General features: G+C 41.6%; 1 protein-coding gene across 3 annotated transcripts in view; it reads right to left on the bottom strand.

Annotated features, from left to right (window-relative positions):
- Window positions 1–1,969: 1,969 nt before the first annotated feature.
- Window positions 1,970–20,535, bottom strand: part of TRPM8 (transient receptor potential cation channel subfamily M member 8) — a 48,234-nt gene continuing 29,668 nt past the window's right edge. For all 3 annotated transcript variants that reach the window (XM_075710346.1, XM_075710347.1, XM_075710348.1), the window contains 11 exons: window positions 19,113–19,258; window positions 18,257–18,369; window positions 17,571–17,787; window positions 14,534–14,625; window positions 13,366–13,507; window positions 11,578–11,749; window positions 11,162–11,339; window positions 7,684–7,874; window positions 5,333–5,432; window positions 3,947–3,980; window positions 1,970–2,020 (listed from right to left, as the gene is read on the bottom strand). In XM_075710346.1, the coding sequence (XP_075566461.1) occupies window positions 1,970–2,020; window positions 3,947–3,980; window positions 5,333–5,432; window positions 7,684–7,874; window positions 11,162–11,339; window positions 11,578–11,749; window positions 13,366–13,507; window positions 14,534–14,625; window positions 17,571–17,787; window positions 18,257–18,369; window positions 19,113–19,258 (1,436 nt within the window). The remainder of the gene's footprint in view (window positions 2,021–3,946; window positions 3,981–5,332; window positions 5,433–7,683; window positions 7,875–11,161; window positions 11,340–11,577; window positions 11,750–13,365; window positions 13,508–14,533; window positions 14,626–17,570; window positions 17,788–18,256; window positions 18,370–19,112; window positions 19,259–20,535) is intronic.

The following is a 20,535-nucleotide window of genomic DNA, read 5'->3' as shown; positions in this document are numbered from 1 at the left end:
ATTTTAGAGTCGAACTCCTAGCCCACCTCAACATTTTGCTTTCATCCTCGTGACATCAGCTCGGAAAATTAGATGTCTTGGGCAGCACTGGGGATCAAGGAGCTCTTTGCAGCCCCCATCCAGAACATGGTGTCTTAGCAGAGCAGCAGAGATGCTAGATGTCAGGAGGTGAAAGCAAATGAAACACCTGCATGCAAAGTACCTAGAATGGCCAATGCAGCATCTCATATCGAAGATGGTCAGCACAGATGCAAGCACTCCCTTTCAGATGAGTTAGTATAATACACACATCTGCTTCCTGTGAGACACTAACCTCTCTGTTCACACCATGAGGTTAGTACTGTGGACTGCCAAGGCTCAGCTTCAGAGTCAGGACAGCTCACATGCAAAACAGTTTGGTCACAACTGGGGTGCCATCTCGATAGTTTATCAGGAATAAACTGGAAAGGGACTCCATTTTTTCAAGGCACTGATTATATATAATGAGAGGTCATTTCCACAAGCTCCATCATAAACAGGTATTTTCTTTCCCAGGCTAGCTAACCATAATTCATTCACTCCTTTCTACAGATTATGTTGTTAGGAATTTCAGTTCCTCTTGTCACTGTTCTGAACACTCTCCATCCACTCCATCATCTTCCTTGAAGCTTAGTGCTAACACTGGATGCTGTACCCAACAGAGGATTCATTGCACTATAAGCAGCAGGAGGATTACTTCATACATCTCACAGACAACAGACTAGCTATTTAATATTCCATTTCAGACACTTTTCTGGAGAACTGCTGTCTCATCAGATTTCCCCCCATTTTGTGCCTGTGTAGCCAGTAATTCCCAGGTAACTGTAAAATTTGCATTTGTTCTCAATGAATTGCAACCTATTTTTCAGCCGAACTCAGCTACCTTTGATATGAGCTGGTGCTGTTTTGAGTAGGGACAGACTAGATGACCTCCAGAGCTCCATTACTCTACAGCCTATTCTCTAGGTGACTTGGAGTTCATTGCATCCAAGAAAATGCCCAGTAACTGGTAATCCTTGTAGATTTTATTAGGTGGTTGCAAGTCATCCATAACTAAACTGAACTTCAGGTCAAGTGAATATGAAATTATCCCTGAAAAAATGGTGAGACAACAGATTCAGGAACGTTTGGCACAGGTATAAGCTATCTTGCAGAAAAACCCTCTATGGGAGAAGGAGCCAGGCTCTAACATTGAGGCTGATCAAGTAATTTCCAGATTTCCCTTGTTCAACCCTTCTTAACCCGCTGTCTTTAAAGAAGAGAGGCGTTCTCTGCATCCATCAATATTCTGCCTGGCTTTCACATCCCACTGGTACCTGTGGGTACCAGAACCAACCCAGTTCTTCCACAGAACTTGATGAAAAAGGACACAACGCTCACGACCAGACACTGAACGACAGCTCTGGAGACATTGGATCAACTCTTCACTCTGCAGTTTATCGTATAGGACACAGGAAGGCTATAGTGATTCAACATAATGCCCCACTTTGACAATGGGAAAATAAACCTTATTCCTACCCACAATTCTCTCTTTTCTATTTGGTTTTTAACTTCAGAGTTAAAATGAACCAACTGTAAAGGATCCAGCACAGCAGCTCCTAATTTTCCAGAGGACCTCCAGCACAAAGACAACTAAAATAACTTTGGGTTATTCACAGTTTTTCAAAGGCAAGGGAGCAAAATAAGATATTTTAAACCCTGCCAAAAATCATTAGAAACACCAGATGGAAAATTAAATTTTTCAGAAGAAACAAATGAGGAAGAGAATTTAGCTCTTATTTCTTTTCCAATATTAGACAACATCAATACAAGCATCAATAATTAATACTAGCTCTTCTTCCAGAGATAGACGAATTTAACATCACAGATGCTGAAAACTTACTCAAGTCAGAGAATGGATTTAAAAAGGGCTTACCCTGCTCACGTAGCTGCTTTTGTATTTCAGCTGCATTTATTTGATTTTGCTGGAAATCTCTTTCAGCAGGCCTTTCAAATCAGAGAACTTAAGAATTAAAAAAAAAAAGCAAAAAAAAAAAGCGTTGTTTATATAAAGTCAATCTAACTCATTCCAGCAGATGATCGCAGCTTGGGATGAAGGGAAAGGCAGAGAACAAAACAAGCAAGCAGTAGTAAGTACCTTAAAATACCCTAGAACTTACATATCCTAGAAAATACCGTACATCATCAGCAACAACAGGCATAAAACCCCTTATCTGAACTCCTGCCTCCCTGGCTACCCTGTGGACGCCAGCCACTACTTTGAAAGCAATAACTGACTGCACTTTTTATTCAGCAGTCCCACTGTGGCAGCAAATGAAGCAGTGTTAATATTGCTTTTCACAGGAAAGCAATGCTAATAAGTAATATGAGTAACAAGTAATTGCCTCTCCAAATATTATACCAAATGCAACAGTGCTTGAAAGGACACTCACAATTACAGTTTTCATCAATGCAATTAATGCAGTGAGCCCTAATGCATATGTATTTCACCTAGTTAACAAGCAGGCATCATGACAGCTACAAGCTCCCATCTATACGCCATCTCTTTGTGCTCCTTCAAAGCAGAGATTGCAGATCCGTGGAGTTTTGTGGAGCATTCATTCTGACACATGGAGCTGCCTTCAAACCCTCCCCACGCTGTAACTGAAGTCCATTATTCCTCAGGACATCTGCATCAAGTTTAAAGAAAAGTTTACTCCATGATCAAGGCTCATGCCTAGGACTCAGTCACATCCTCAGACTTGTTTTTAGGACATCATCTCAAGTGAGAGCCAGTGAGATATCCCTGGAGTGCCTTGCTCTCAGGGGCACTACTCCTTAGCACTGACCTCAGTACATTTCTGTCATTAAAGCTGAAGGCATGAATAGACAAAACAGCTTGCTGTAAGGTATTCCCTCACAGAATATGAGGTACAATTTGGGTATTACTTTTCAGTAGAGAATTAAAGTTATCGTATTTCTTTTCAGTTTTAAGAGGAGCATCACTAGACACATACTCAGTTGCTCACCATTTCCATTTCAGTCTTGAAAGCAAGCTATTATTTTGTAATCTAAATTATTTGACAGCAATCAAAAGAAGCATTTTGAAGTATGTGTGGGCCTTTTCACCCTTGGACTTCTAAAAACCCTGTTCTTCACACCAAAGCAACGCCCCACTTCAGAGGGAAAATACATAATTCAATCAAGCCCTCAAAAAATACCCATTATTACAGTCTTTTCAGTATCACAGTCATAAAAAGTATACTTGTATGACAATTCCCATAATGACGTGCTTTCTAGTAGATTGGTAGTTTTATATTGCTTCAACACAGGATGTTTCTGTGAATCAGATGAGGATTGGTCATTTTAATTGTAATTAAAAGTCTTCCTACCCTGCAATATGTATGGAGCATCATTTGTTTACATAGCAGGTGTTGCCTCTGCTATCTGAAGCACCACCAGGCTTCCCACAATATATCTGAAATGCCATGTCATTTTATAAGCAGAGGTTAAACAAACAAAAAAGTAGGATTAATTACCTCATTCTTCAGCACTAGAGGCTAAACTTGACAGAACACATGTTTGAGAAGGGCATACTCTAAGTGTGTAATGCCCCTTCTTCCCATCAGTGTTCCATGGGCCTGTTACACAGCAGAATATTGCAGTTTTATAAGATAGAAGTTATTTTTACTTGTACTCCATCCAGTAAGGAATACTTATAAACACTTTTTCAATGCTAAGCAAGCATCTTTTAACTTCATTTTCCAGAACAATATGAAGCTATGTATGGAATCAAAGGTGCAAAGGAGCACATTAAAAAAGCCCAATTAAAATGGGGTCCTGGCAATAGACTGCACACAACTTTCAGTGATCCTCATTTTCCTCGGGGACCACTACCTGCTTTACCAGAGAGAGAGACATCCCCCAGAGAAGTCTGAAACCCAAGTACCTTTGCATCCAGTTGTCTAAATCGATGCACCATTCTGAAAACAGAAAGAGGACACAGAGAAGGCTGAGCCCAGGTATTAGAGAAGCCTTGGCTAACCCACCTCCCCCGTTTGCAAAACTGTGCAGAACTGCTTTGCAGAAGTCTATCTGGAGCTAAGAGATATAATCCTCATCATTGGCCAAAGAGTGGAGCTAAGGCAACTACAGAGTCTGAAGCTGTCAGAAGACTGCCCTCTGCATGTAGTCGGAGGTCAGTTACAAAACAGATTGTCTGCAGATGCTCCTGCTTGGGAACACCAGTCTTTCAACCTGCCAAGAAGGCAGGACGGCAGGTGGTTTGGTATTGGTTTTATTACAAGTATATTAACTAACATATGAATTATTGTTAGTACTGTACTATTCCATTTTCCTTGTCAAGACAATTCTGCTTCCAGTATAAAAGCTATTTTTTTGTATTTGTTTTCTTTTCCAATGCCAAGTGCCTCTGGGTAGTTTTAACATAAACACGTACTTGCAGACAGCAATATCCACAGCAGGGGCATAAGGACATGGAAGACTCTGGTCTTTCCTATCCATTCTTATCAGCTCTTCCCTTACATTTGATTTAAGGAAATACTCAAGCTGCTGAAAGCTAGCTACAAAATTACACCATCATACACAGCAGGTTACTGTTGCTGTTCTCTGGCTTTCTTTATATTTCGCTTTCCTCTTACAATATTACTCTGAAAACACTGAGACAGGTCCCAAAGATAAAGCGTCATGCTCTGCAGTCAAAGAAGAGTAGTCCAAGTCACCAACCTTCCAATACCATTATTCCAAATAGCATCTGCCCCTCTCCAGAGGTCTTTCCTACTCATGCTATTAAGTACACACCTCCGTATAGATTGATGCTGTGGAAATACTTGATATTCCATGTCTAATGCTAAATATTCTCTGTTAACTGCATAAATTTACAAAACTAGTCAGCTATAGCTCTGCTTTCCACAATAAGACCTCAAAACACTACAGGAAGACAACATTTTCTCCTCTGGTGGTAAAATAGAAAGACTCAAGTACAGAAAGGTGAAATAATTTGAGAAATACTGTGACAGACATTTGGAACAAGTGTGTTTAATACAACTACCCAGCTACGGTGTGCATAATATGGCATTATAACCCTTGCAATATTGCCATTAGCATTTTACCAGCTCAATCAATTATTTCTGAAGACAGTCTGCAGCAGCTGACAAAAAAGCCATCATTTTACTTAAGAAGAAATGGCACATTTATGCTGAGTTTATTTATCTACTCATTAGTTTGCAAACCTTTAGAGCTGCTGAAAACTTGCCTTCACTAAAAATATTCAACAGAAAGTTAAGAGAATGAAGACAAAGAAGGGCAGACATACTCTTCTGATGAATCATTTGCCTTGGTATTGATTTTGACAAGGTAGTTTTCCTTCATGACAGCTTCCCATGCCAGAATTTCATTGTCCTCATTTTTTGAGCCTGGAAAATGTATGTGAAGAAAACCAACAAAATTAGATTCAGTTAATTTGTCTTTCCAATGCTAAGATGCAAAAAGGCTGGGTTAGTGCTTGCATTCAGAGGCTAATGAATCTCTTCCTTGCATCCAGAGCATTCGCAGCCCCACATCCCACCTGTAACACAGCTCTGATAAACATGACATTAATGCGTTTTGCCATACGTTCCTGGCAACCAGAGTTGGTTAAAAAAAGAAAATATGAACAAAAAAACCCCAACAAGCTTCAAAAGTCTTTCTGGAATTTTTTGAGTCTTGGTTAATGCAGGTGCTTTGTGAAATGGCAGCTGCTTCAACAGGCATAGGTCATTCCAGAAAGTTCCTATCTGGGTTTAAGCTTTCCATTTGTTTCTACATTATCCCATATTGGATCATTAAGAGTAACACATGTTAAGAACCATGTTGTATGACTTATCATTGAACTAAAACATTTCAAGATGATGAAGAATTGTCTTCTCTAAAAAGCATCTCCTGTTGATGCTGTAAATTAAAGAGTGACACAGAGCAAACCACTTTGAGGAAAAGTCCTCCAGCATAATATTTCTGCATTTTATCCTGTTCCAACAGGACAGCACAAACCACATGGGTTTTAATAAAAAAAGTTAGCCAAGACAAAAGAAGCCCATAGCTGGCAAATGACTGAAGTCCCATGTCCTCTAGTCAGTGCTCCTCTGACCTCACACAGCCTCAGTTGTTCTCCCAGATATCAACAGGCATTTAAGCACATGAATCCCAACCATTTCCATAAGAGTTAAGTGGGGAAGCCAGGATTTTGCAATAGTCAATACATTAGTGTGCTTTCTCCATGCAGTTCTCGGTTCCTGTCACCAGCTCAACCACAATGATATTCTGGCTCTAATTAATTCTTTCATTTGCTTTTAGAACTGCAGCATCAACAGTTTACCACTTGGGCAGAAATATCTGCAGTTAAACAACCTCCCCAGCAAGGAAACCAAACAGTGATTTGGACAGCCAAAATGATTTAGTCAGTGCTAAGGAATTTTATACCCCAAAGCAGGCATCTTTCTCTTAAACTAATAACAAATCCAGCCTGTGCTGCAGGGCAACAGTCAGGTTGCTGATGGATGAGAATAAGTCTGTCAATTAACTTATCCTATCTCATCTGCTTCTGAATGGCACTTAAAAAAAAAAGAGAAAACATTCCATTTGTTTGGGGGAAAAAAGCTTGTTAAAACAATTCATATCTATGCCTTCTGACAGAGTAAATAAGAGGGAAATAGCTAGAGGACTGATTCAGCCAATCCTGCATTTTTGAGGCAGATTGCCCATTTGGCCAGGAGACTCTGCTTTCTCTTCCAGTCACTCACCAGCAGGCAGAAGAGTCTCTGAAGATGATTGTGCACTACTAAGCTTCCCTAGTAGCTATTAGCTGTATTAGCTGGCAGACTGTAATGGACGGACAAAAAGAAATGCAATTCCAGAAGGCAGAGTTGCAAGCAGAGACTAATACCACCTCTTGTACAATTTACCTAAACATTCAGAGCATGCAAGATCAGGGATCTCTGCCACTCGGGAGCAGTGCAGGAGGGATGCACTATGACAAATGGGATGGTTTACATTTTTCATGCAGACCATGAAGATGACTTTCAGCTGCTGCAGGCTCTGGATGAATTTATTCAGGGCTCAAAAAAAAAAACCCCAAACCTTTCAAAGCTAGGAAGCAGCATAGGCAGCCCTAAACTGATAGGATTGATTTGAAGACTTAATTGATTTACATACATGAGGTAATTCTGCCTCAAAATGGTTCAGACAAGAAAGCACTGTATAACTCTGCACAGTACTCAAGCAGAGCAGGTCTCACAGTAGAACACAAAAGCTCTGTAATCAGACCAAAACCAAAGCTATTGGAAAGTGGGGATCACAACAATGCTCAACTGGAGTTTTAGCATAAGGAGTTAGGAATGTAATTCCCCACACCCCAAAGAGCGCACACCTTGAGTACTGAAGGAAGACTATGGTTGAGAAGCAGCCAGAGGCTTTGATTGGAATCTTATCAAAGAGATTTCCAGCCACACAGTGGTTTTGCATTTGACAGAGAACATGAATGAGCTGCTCTCATTTCCACCTCCTCCAAGGTCTACATTGCCCTTGAAAATTTCCCAGAACACTAGCTGCCTGGTTTAAGCACACCATATCATGGAAGATATCACCTGCCACAGAGCTGACTTCTAGGCAGTAATGAATAATCCTACTCACAACAAATAGATGGCTCTTTACTTTCTTTCTTACAGCAGCATTTGAAACATTTCCTCATCACCATGAATATGTAGGCAAAGATGACGAAAGGGAAGGGGATAGTTAAGCGACTGCAGTATTCTTGTACCAAGAAGTAACGCTGAAACTTCCACACTTGGTCATTGTTCTCTTGTACTGATCCAACTGTGTAACTAACAGGCAAAGAAAGAGGAAATACATACAGCATTAATTATTCACCAGAGAACTCCATCTCAGAGCCAAGTAACACAGTGTTTCTTTTTATTATACCAGAGCATGTTTTTGTGAAGTCATCCTGGAGCTGGTAATTTTTACTGATTAGGAGGTTAGTGGGTTTGTCCTCCTTTTTACAGAAAAATTTGAAAACAGGAGGAGCTAAGACAGTAGGAACCCCCCCTGAAGTTACAAATAAATTGAAAAAAATAGGAACCGGGAGAAAATACTCCACATACTTGCTCTAGGCAATTTTCTTCCAGCCTAGACACATGAGAACAGGATGCTTCTTTGCAAGATGCTGTGTCTCATTAACTCATCAGCTAACTTCTTTCTAAGCAAAAAAAAAAAAAAACCCTAAAAATAGAATATTTACAAAAAATTAAAAGCTCCTGAGATTTTTAGTAGAGGCATTAAGAATGCTCCAGGCATGGATCAAACCTACTATACTAAGCGCTGTATGAACCCAGCAAAGCAACAACCACAAGAGCAAACAGCTCACAGACTGCCTGACCTTTCATTGCTGACTTTAAATGGCAGATGGGTATTTCCAAAATTTATCTGTTGAGATCCTAACAGACCCTTACACGAGATAAGCTAAAACCTTCAGCTGGTGGAAATTATCTGTTGTTTTAGGAGATAAATACAATCCTGAATTTCAGAAGTATCTAAAAAGTAATATCCATCCTTTTTTAGCTAATGCATACTGGATGCAAAGAAAAAGCTGGATTCTCTGCGGTTAAAATTAATATATAATTGTAATTACAACATATAGAGACACTGATTGGACTGGTGTCTAATAGACATCAGGAAAGATTGACAAATACGGTGTACACACTGGACTTAGGAAGAGCCATCACAGATTCACACGTTTCTAACTGCATCAAGAAAAAAACACCTGGGATTGCTGTTTGCCCACTGGGCTTCCTGAGTTCAGTACAATGCAGCACTCCTGGCTTGATCAAATCATTCAGTCTGTTGTTCAAATGAGCTATGCAAAGCTCTGAGAGTGTCATTAGAGAGTTCATGCTGGGTCCTTCCACAAAATAAGCTGAACTGGCAAAAACTAGGCTTTTACTGGTATAACTGTATAAACCAGAACTTTTACCATTAGGTGCTGTTAAAATAAGTGTTGTAACAAATATCAAAAGCTTCTAGGGTAGAGCTGGCTTACTGCTATACTTTCCTTTGTTAATGTGAATTGCTTTCACCCTTTCTAGGGAGTGTAAAGCACTGTCCCCAGGTCCTGTGAAGCTCAGGAAAACACATGTACAATAAATAGATATGCTGCCTTGCCAAAAGTTGTATTTCTGACTGTCTTTGGAGCCCAGGTCAGCATGGGAAAAAGGTTCAGAGCAGAGGGGAGAGTAAATCCCAAAGCTGGGGGGTTCTAAACTTATCACACTAATACATCTTATCTCAGGCCAGGAAAAATTGGCATTGGCATTCAGAAGGGAGAAGCTCTTGAGGCAAACCAAGAGTCCTTAGCAGTTCCTGCAAATACTGCTGTTGCCAAAGCAAATTCCTGCCAAGTCTGTCACTGACAAAGTACCATCAAAACAAGCAAAAATAAACATAGTGGACCTCAAGAATGATGCCCAGGGGTTGTAAGTATTTTTGTTATGCTGCAAGGGAGTGTAAAGCAGAAAAGAAGCAGGGCTGGGAAGGAGAACGGAGTCACAGCACCGATCTAACTGCATTCACAAATCCGGAGTGTGTTGCCCTCCTGTCTCACTTCTGAAGTCTGATATGAAGGACTTTCCATTATTAATTCAACTCTGTGTCAGAGCTTGCAGTGTAAACAGTAAAGATTTCTGGAAGAAGCTGAGGAAACTTTTCCCTGCTCTTGCTGCTCCCAATGTAGTCAATATATATTTGATAATGTGCACAACAGCCACCGTTTTTATTTGGCAATTCAGTGCTGGCTATGTTATAAGGTCAGCAGTTACCAGCACCACATTTCAAGTGTCTGATCCATCTGCATGGTGTAATACCTCACAAGATGCCAGGATAGGCCTCCTGACTGGTCAACCCACAGACAGATAAATCGCCATAGAAAAACAGAGGTGATGGCATTTTTCAGGACAACGTCCTTTTATATGTCCCAAGGAGATGCAGCCCATTGCCTGCAGTATAAGTCAGAAAAATAAATAGCAGGTCCACCAGAGCAGTAACACACCCATCATCACCACACATCAGTTCTGGTTAATAAAACCACAGTTTCACAAAAAGACTGCGTTAACAACTCATTTATTCAGTCTAGCAAGGTCAGTTGTGCAGCAACTCATACTTGGTAAAGCACTGACCCAGGTATCACCCCCTGTGTGAACCACAGGGGTGTCGTGGTTTAGCCCCAGCCAGCAACCAAGCACCACGCAGCTGCTCACTCACTCCCCCTACCCCAATGGGTTGGGATGGGGGAGAGAATCAGAGGAGTAAGAGTGAGAAACACTCCTGTGTTGAGATAAGAACAGTTTAATAACTGAAATAAAGTAGTAATGATAATAATAACAATATAATAATGATAATAATAATAATAATATACAAAGCAAGTGACGCACAATGCAATTGCTCACCACCCGCCAACCAATACCCAGACAGTTCCCGAGCAGCGATCGCTGCTCCCCAGCCAACACCCGCCAGTTTATATACTGAGCATGACGTCATATGGTATGGAATAGCCCTTTGGTCAGTTTGGATCAACTATTCTGGCTGTGCCCCCTCCCAGTTTCCTGTGCACCTGGCAGAGCATGGGAAGCTGAAAAGTCCTTGACTAGCATAGGCAGTACTTAGCAACAACTAAAAACATCAGTGAGTTATCAACATTCTTCTCATACTAAATCCAAAACACAGCACTATGCCTGCTACTAGGAAGAAAATTAACTCTATCCCAGCCGAAACCAGGACAAGGGGTTTGTACTAAGCCCACTGTGCAAAGGATGCTTAGAGAAATAGTAAAAGAACAGGCAGCAATCCTTCCCCAGGACACTGTACCAGTTTTAATCAGACTGCTGTGAGAAATGCTGAATAACCTTGCCTTTGTTCATCTTCCCCCACCACACCCTTAACTTCAGATTTCTGTTTCAAGCTGGGAACCCTGTCCAGACTGCTCCCAGCAATTCCTCTGCAAAAGACACAGGCAGAGTCTAAGGCCTGGCTTCATGCCATTTTCCACAACTTCATTCCCTTTTTCAGAGGGATATTGATACAGAGATCACAAGCAAGTGATTGCTCCTTTATTACATACCCAAACATGGCCACAAGCAGGTTCACAAGAAGGATGTTAGTTGAGAGCATGTAAATGCAGACAAGGGGAATGGTAATCCACTCTGGGAAGCGGGGTTGGTTGTTGGCATCCAGCTCCACGCACAAGGGCTTGGACTCATTCCCAGAAAAGGTGCAGCGGTCAAAGTTGTAGGTGGTACCTCAGAGTGAGAGATGAGAGCAAAGGGTGAGCCCTCTCCCCCTCTTTCTGTTGGTTCCAGACCCAGGTACTGCCACTGACCACAATACATGTGGCCGCCTCCTTTCCCGCCTCCCCATCAGACATAAAACCTTGCCCTATTGCTGCTTGGAGGAAAGAGGTCAACACAGGACTGGATAACCACTGAAAGGACAGAGCCTTCCACCCACCCAGGAGAGCTTCCCACAGAAAACAGGTACCATCAACATCATCAGGGTACTGGCCAAACATAGCCAGGTATGGCTCGTAGATGACAGATCGAAATATCCACTCCCAGCGGTGCTCATTCTTCCTCAGGATGCCTTGCCTGGCCACACCAAAGGCCACCATCCACACAGCAAAGAGGAAGAGGAAGAAGAAGACATCTATCATCTGAAAAAGGACAACAAGCAAATGCATCAGTGCCCCACTGCATGCCTGTCGCAAGCCACACATGCCTTTTCTCCTCCCTGATTTGATATTTGGGTGGAGAAAAAATATTAGAAAAGCCTACACAGCACCATTTTAATGCATGTTTTAAGATCACTGCTTCATAAATTTACAGTCACCAACACACACACATGCAAATAATTTATCATTCCCACTCAGGGAACTTCCAAAATGTTTACACAACCAGAAAACCAAGGCACATTTCAGAATACAGGACATCCCCCTGGCATCAGACAGGGTCCATGCACAAAAGTCAGATCCACACATATTTATGCAACAACTGTATCTGCAGACCCTGCAGCCGAGTGTCAGGTGAAACCAGCCACCACTTCTGAAAATGCCACCCTGGATAGCTTCAAACCAGCATTTACAGTCCAGACACTCTGGCTAACAGTTTCATGAATTTCTGGCTCTTAACAATATACAGATAACTGAAGACTGGCACTGTCCCAGCTGAGCTTTCCCTTTTGTTGCAGATCCACCTCCACTGAGATCTGCCCTTCCACTAGCCCCAAGCAACTTTATTATTAGACTTACTCAAAAACTCATCCCTTTTAAAGAAGGCTAAACAAGAGAAAGATGTACAGGAAACAATCCTCTGTTGATGCTTCCATATCATAAGGCACTCTAGGACCAGGTAATCTCTAGACTTCAGCTTTGCAGCAGTGGTATAAGGCAAAATAAAGGCTTTCTGGGTAAGCTGCAGACCACACTACTACTCCTGTTGTCACCACACAGATGTTTTTTAAATTCCATATATGCCAATCCTTTGCTATGGCACAAGACCACTGCAGAAATGCAGAAAGACATGGAAAACCTCTCCTAAAGACATCTAGCAATATTCACTTTGTATGCCCTTTGAGCGCCGTTCCCCAAATGCTTCCCATGTTGAGTGCACTTCAAATCTCTTTTCTTCAGAGTATATGTGCATGTGTGCAGAGGTATCACTGGAAGGAAGATTCAAGCAGACATACTCCAGCTCTCTAATGCTCCTCATTCCCATACCTACAGCAAGCCATATCTGTATTATATGGAACCCCACTCTCTTCCTATTACCTTTCCCAGTCTGCTAGCAAAAATCCCCTCCAGCTACAAAGGACAGAATCAGCCAGGCCACTCCATGAGAGGATCCTCACCACCCGCTTCTGCAGTTACTTGTGTGATGGATGCAGTAGAAGACAGGGAATTATTAAAGACTGACCTCCTCCTCCTATACCATTTATCATCACTGCCTTGTTTGGAGAATGCTCATGTGAGCAACAAGACCGATGGAACATACCACTGAAACATTTGAGACATGCAAGACAAAAGCTGCCAGGAAACAAACTACCTCTTCTGTTCTTCAGCCTGATCTTTATGCTCTCCCAGTGCAAAGGGAGAGAAAGAGGCCCTGCTCTTAATTAGGTCCTATTTAAATCTTAATTAATCCTGTTTAGCAGATTTAAGAGAAGCAGAGAACTTGCTGCCATCATCAGAACAGTGGTGATTTTCACTCTTGAGGAAAAACAAGGCGTCACATCATTTATTCAGACTCTCTTGAATAGCTGCCAGAAACTTACCATCCTCTGCAGCATAATAATTTTGGGTCCTAGATTCCTGCTAACGGTGAAAATATGGATCAGCCTCAGAGTAAAAACTATGTAGTCCAAACAGAAAATGACTCTCCCAGAATACCAAGAACTTTCATCAGATGAGTGAAGCCTGATGGAGACAGTAAAAGAAAATGAAGAGAAGCATTGGGTAAAGCATACAGAAGTCAGGTAAAAATACACCAAAATGGGGAGTGGAAAGTGAGTAACTGGAAAACAGAGCACAGCTATCCAGGGCCCCATGCCCTCTCCCACCTGATGACAGGTGGTAGAAGTGGTTAATGCACACCTTGTTTACAGCCTTCCTATCTTAGCTACATCATTGCTGTGTCTCCCCTTCCCCTCTAAAACTATTAACAGCAAGGAAATCTTGTACCTTTAGCTATTCCCACAGCCCTCCAAAAACATCCATGCAATGACCACTCTGCTGCACTGAGGCAACAAGAACTAAGTTACAGTTGACTGAACAATTACACTGTAAAATGTGTTTCCATCATTTCTTTGTCATGGTTGTTAACTCACCCATTCCTGTAAAACAGCTTATGTGAGCTAATGACATTCTGTTAGACTATTGTAGGTACAATTACAGTCCCCTTAAATATAACACACTAAAGCTCAAAGAGTCCAGCTTACCATACTAAATAGTCAATAATAGGAGCCAGGGAAAATCCCAAAGAACTACTGACTCTCTGAGATATTGGTCATCTTACCCTGCAATTTTGCCTAATATATTCTATGTAGCCAGTCTTGAAGACACTGTCATGAAACCTAAGCCCATTTCAAACATCATCTTCTAGACATGCTCATGCCAACCTAAGTATTAAGAAGGACTGTCCTGCTGGCCCAAAAAGATCTGAGTTTAGGAAAGCCTAATTTTGTCCTTGATTTCAGGGATAGACTCAACTTCCATTAAACAAAAAAGGGAAAATATTGCATGCAGATGTTCCCCCAATCACTTTCTTTTATTTGTTTATTTGTTTTTAAAGATTTAGTGTCAAGACTTGGCAGTATTGGGGTCTTCATAAAGAACAGGGAGTTTCACAAACACATTGTTTCCCAAAATCTCATTGCACGCTGTAGTCAAAACCCAGAAAGAAAGCAAAACCATAACATGGCCACAAGAAAAGATACTACTCGCCTGAACACAATCCCTGCTATGAAGTAGAAGATTGCTAGCGTATCCATAACGTTCCACAGATCTGAGAAATACTTACTGCCATTCATGTACCACTGGAAAGGAAAAAGAGCAGAAAGTAACCACCACACATGCTTTTGATCAAAGATGCAGATTTAAGTTATTCTTTTAATTACCCGGCTCTCTATTTCTGAATTGCAAGTCTAGTGAGAATCTCTGCCCATTCCCAGACTGACTGGTACTGCACCCTGGATTCAGAGTTTGCACAAGAACCAACTTCTAGATACAAGTCAGAGGTGACTCATGATCATTAGGACAAGTAACTTAAGGCCAGGAGAAACCTCCACCAGGCCTGAAGAAATAGACCAAGTCCATAATCATAATTCTTTTTAATTTTCATTGAAATAACAAAGCTGAGTAGAGTACTGATGAGTGAATCTCTCTAAAACCGGCATATCCAAGGAAAGCAGTTCTGCTCTCAGTATTTTTATGGGAAACAGAGATTGAGGGGAGTTTTCTTCTAAATGCAGAAAGAGCTGTGAGTAGAGAGCGCCACTTTGCTATTCCAGTTCCATAATTGTTGCATTTTCTTCACATGATGGGATGCGCCACGTGATGGACAGGTGTGGCAGCTACCAAGATGTCAGGCTTAAGATATTACCAGACACTATTTCAGCACCTTGGGACACACACACACCTTTCTTACTACTTAAAGTACCAAAGGTTGAGCTCTGGGTGAGGACAGCACATCTTGACACCCATGATGTTGGGTTGTTTCTGTCTAGTAACTCCCTGAATCAAACATAAGTTGTCTTGCTATACATGACAGTGAATTGGTGTTTTATGTGAACAACTAGATGTATAGGGTCCAAATGTCTTTCATAAAGAAATAAGCATATCACTGCACTACAGCTGTATTAAATGCAGCAGGTTTACGCCTGTTGCCTCTTCTATTAAGGGCACAATTGTGGATGAAGGAAAGGAAACAGGTTTTAGTTTAAAGCAGAAAGGGAGAAAACAGAGGCAGATGCATGTAAACAGGTGAGAACAACCGACACTGCAGCGCAGTTCAGTCCTTCAAATATCAAGTAGTTCCCACGGCTAAGAGTTAACATGCACAGAGGTTCTGTCCAGATTCCTTCTCTGAGAAAAGGGTGTTTTCCTGCACACCCCACAAGTCTATACACTCACCTGTCTGGAGGCTACATCCACATGGCTAAGAAGATAGCAGGAAAAAGGCATCTCCGATTTCACTATTGCCATGACAGCTCTAAATGGGATATCAGAAAGTAGCTCCAGCTAGTTAAAAACTCTCTAGGCCCACCAGAAGTGAAAACAGGCCTGAGCCAGTGGCTTATGGTTCAGAAAGAGTTCAGTTCTCCTGAACAGCAGAACAACCTGCTTTAAATTTGGAACACTTTCTAGTAGCTGTCATCTCCACAGACACACCACTCTCTAATCAGAGGGCTGATTTCTCCCCAAAACGAGTTATCTGACTGCAGCAGCTATAGTGGGACCCCAAGCAACGTTACTCTTACTTTTCCTTTGATGTGAAAACAGAATCGGAGACATTCCTCTTATTTTTTTTTAAATATTAAGGACACAGATACTATTTTGACTGCAGAGTTAGACCAACGCATGTCCAATCTTAGAGGAAGCCAGGGAGAAAGTTTTCTGAGAAGCTTAGAGGACTGGGACACTGCTCTGCATTCTGCTCCTTAATAAAATAGGTTTGAAGCCAGGACACTGGCTTAAGATAACTTTAAATCTTCAATAACACCTCTGTTTTAGCTGCCTTCACTCCCACAATCAAACTGGTACAGTCTGGCCACCAGCTATTAATGGGATTACTGGGATCTGATGCTGTTCTACCTGCTCAGGGTAGTTAGAAATAGTGACATTGGTAAGAAAAAAAGGTTTCTCTCCCTAAGGCTTTTCCCAGGACTTTTGCTGGGTACACACAGGAAGTGCAAGGACAGGTCCAGAGACACCAGAACCTAAATCAGCAGAAACAAACGCTCCATTAGTGTTTTCATTGCAACAGAGTCTTTTATTTTTCCCCCATTTTCCTTAGCAAGTAAAGTTGCCTTAAAAAGGGTACCACCTTGACTATTAGAAAGGAAAAAGACCACACAGCAAGTTAAGCACAGTAACATCAACACTCAGTCATGTCATCTGAGCTCATGCAAGAAATATTGTTGCAGGGTGGTCTGATCCAGCAGATCACCCACAAACACTCATTTAGAGACTAATGTCTTACAGGACAATCAGAAAGCAGCACTGCACTGAAACCACACACCCATTTCTCTTCTGATTTCCCCAGCATCTTCCCACTATTCCGCACACTGACTGGTAGAGACCAGCTTGCCTGAAAACCAACATCTGTCATATGTCCCCTGACATATGAAGTGAGAAGAATATCAACTATGCAGCTGACTATAAAGGCAGTCCTGCACACTGTTCCCACACCATACCAGCACAAGCAATGCAGCCAGTCCAAAGCTGGTCTTTGGGACTATGTGAAACTAGCAAAAACTGTATTTATGATTAAAAGATAAACAGAAATACATAATGATAATGATGCTCATTGGTTTAAAAAAAAAAAAAAAAACAAAACACCACAACCAACAGGGTGGAATGTGGAGAAGAAAGGCAGGAATCACTTAATCTAGAGGTATCCATCCAGATAAATCTGTTAAATCCAGATAAATGTGTTAAATCTAACCTTCTATTCTCAACTGCTTTGGCAATCCAAGCCAAGCATTCCTCAGAAATATCTCCACTGGCATCAGTTTATCCACACAGCCTCAAAGTCAATACACATTCCTGTTGGTGCATGGACACTGCAGCTATTGGGGTGTAAGTAGGAATTAAACATCAGGGGAAAAAAAAATTAAAATATCCATTGTGCCTTGAGTTGCCTGAACATATCTACAAAGACGTGGTTTTCCTGTAACTTAGAAGCAGCCTGCACTGCCTTTCGCTACTGGGAAGCTTTTAATCTAGCACTAAACATTTTTGGTTTGCAAGCGCTGCCTACTTGTCTCACTTCATCACAAAGCAGAATGAAGACCAGCACGTAAAGGATCATCTCCAGGATGGTAGGCTCCTTCTGGAAATCCATCAGCAACACGTAGGCGAAGAGCAACAGGAAAGCGATGTAGAAGATGACATTCCAGGAGAAGACCACAAAGGGGGAGGTGAAGAAAGACACATAATACAAGAAGAGTTTCTTACTCTTCTCCACAGGCTTTTTCCTGAGGAATTAAGAGAGGGGAAAGGTCTCAAAGCATAGCTTTTATGCCTGGAAACATTTGTGCTATTTGTCAAAGTGAAAATTAGAAAGGTGCAAAGTCTAGCACAGGACATTACTTTAAAGGTAATGCCCTTCTGCATCCACTGACTTCAGGCACACAAGTAAATTGGCACATCTTAACTCCAGATCAGAGTGAGGATGGGATCTGTCAAAAGTTCATTCAGCCATTAAATATCTTTATTTGAGAGTGATTTTTGAACACTGGAACAGGTTCCCAGAGCAGCTGTGGAGCCTCCATCCTTGGAGATACTCAAAACCCAACAGGACAGTCCTGGGCAATCTGCTTTAGCTGACCCTGCTTTGAGAGCAACAGGTTGGACTGGATAATCTCCAGAGCTCCCTTCCAGCCTGAATTGCCCTATGATTCTATGACATGCTATGCTTCTGCTAATGAGAAGCCAGTTGATTACCTGAATGAGATGAAACCGCAGCCTATTAAAGGGAAAAAGAACAGACACAGTATAATCTTCCAATTCTTAGTATCTCTTGAAATCTCTCCATACCACTGCTTGGAAAGGAAATTCTGCAGGGAAGAAGAAAATATCCTCATTTATTCCAGCAGCAACAAAATAAGCTAGGAATGCTATTAGAGAACATTTGATTTAGAAAAAAACAACTTTGACATTTCAATCAAAATAACTGGGATTCCTGTTTCAACAATACAGAAAGCTTTCTGCATCAGTAACAGTGTGCTGGTTCCTTAGTCCAGCCATCCTCCACTCTACTTGACGAGGAATTCAAAGTGAGGCTGAGCAGGACTTGCCCTGATTTATAAGGCACTTTATGCTGGGCAGTACATCCACACTGTGCACACATAGGAGTTGTGCCAAGGGAGAAGTCACTTCAGGCAGTCTTCATCATCTAGCTCATTATGATTTACAGCTCTAAATCAAGTCTTCCCCTCCTGAGTTAGCATTTGTGGGCAAATCAGCCACCTCCTATTTCAAGAAGAGGAGCCACACACCCTGTCCCCCACCAGCCACAGTCAGTGCTCTCTAGGATGCATTTCACAGCACTGCAGATGCTGGTTCTGTGAGCATGCTGCAGGACATGGCTACGCTGCCGCCATGCAAAGCTCAGTGTTCACAGGGCTGGGAAATATTGCCAGCAGGCTTTCACTTCCACGAGGACAGTGTCTGAGCATTGGCCTTTCACAGACTGTTCATGTGGATGTAGCATTTTCACAGCAAGAATATTCATTTTTTTTAAGCTACCCAGATCACAAGAGTTACAGTAATCTGTGCACCTTCTTTTCACTGACATTACCTGCACCCCTGGCTGTGCAATGAACTGCTGGTCTTTAGCTTCCACTGCTAGTTCCAAACAATTGCTCCCTCCCCAGGCTTCACAGGAATAGGTCAGCAGCTGCTCAGCTAGATCTTCATCATTGCTGTAGCACTCAGTGAATAGCTCTGGAGGAAAGAGGCAGCCCCCACTGAGTTCCAACTTCAGGCTCAATTTCCCACCAACTTGGATGCAACTGTCTTCAGTGACTTCCAAAGTATAACATTTATAATATTGAAGCATGCAGATACAAGAACTCTTTCCACATTTTCAGCATGGTAAAACAACGTGTGCAATGCTTTACAACCCCACTTGCATGTATTACACTTCCATACAGAATTCATGTCTGGATGGAAAACTGTAATACTAAATCAGCTCACACAGAGACAACATTAAGTTCAGTTCTGCACTAAAAAATTGAGTAAAAAGTATGAACTTCTCCTAATCAAATGACTCAGTATATCTGCTTGTTTCATCTTCTCTTCATTCATTTAGCACTGATCTAATGAGTTATAGTCAGTCTCAGTATATCATATTAACAGTAAGGTTGAACAAGGGCAGAATCTGATGCTTTTTCACTAGGAAACAGTTGTTTTAGAAGAGTCACGAGCATCTTATTCTGCCCAAAGATTTTTGCCACTAACAATGCACATAGAGTGAAAAATTATTTCCCTTTCCAGCTCTGGATGTTTCCCACTCAAAGGCAGTTCTGTTGGTGTATCTGTGACAGAGCACATTGCCCTGAAGAATGATCCAGCCTCTAGAAAACACACCAGCCTTCACTAGATTCACTTCTCTACTACAGTGCATTTTCCCAGGCATTTCAGAAACAGGTGCATCACCGTGACTGCAAGGATGCAAAAATACAGCAATACTTTCAGCTGGTATTACCACATATACTGCAATATGCAGATAGATCTTGACAGACAGACTCCAATGGGACCTGTTCACTTCTAAATGCCTTGCTAAATAATCAGACCTGAGGGATGCAGATACCTTTAAGAAAGTCTATTTAAGCAGTTTTCGCCTTGTGAAATAGGAGATACTTTCTGGTAACAAGCAAGATATTTTCAGCATGGCCTTGTGCCACTCCTTAGTGGATAGTGAAATAGCTTTGTAGTCATTCTGATATACACACAAATAACAATAAAGCCAGAAGTTCAACAGGTCAATCTAGTCTCCATGACCCCCAGAAAAGGAACAAACATGGTCTGCTTTTAGGAGCAATAAAACAATATCCATCTGTGGAGATTTTCAAGATTTGGCTAAATGAAGCCATGACTGAACTGATTTAGTCCTGGTGGTAACACTACCTCAATGAGAAGATTGGACTAGAGGCCTCCAGAAGCCCTTTCCAGCAACATTTCTGTTGTTTCCCTATTCAATCTGCACGGTTATTGCACTT

Source organism: Pelecanus crispus, chromosome 5 (genome assembly GCF_030463565.1).
Source record: "Pelecanus crispus isolate bPelCri1 chromosome 5, bPelCri1.pri, whole genome shotgun sequence".
NCBI lineage: Eukaryota > Metazoa > Chordata > Aves > Pelecaniformes > Pelecanidae > Pelecanus > Pelecanus crispus.
Note: the sequence above shows the minus strand (reverse complement) of the source record. Positions and strands in the feature narration are given on the sequence as shown.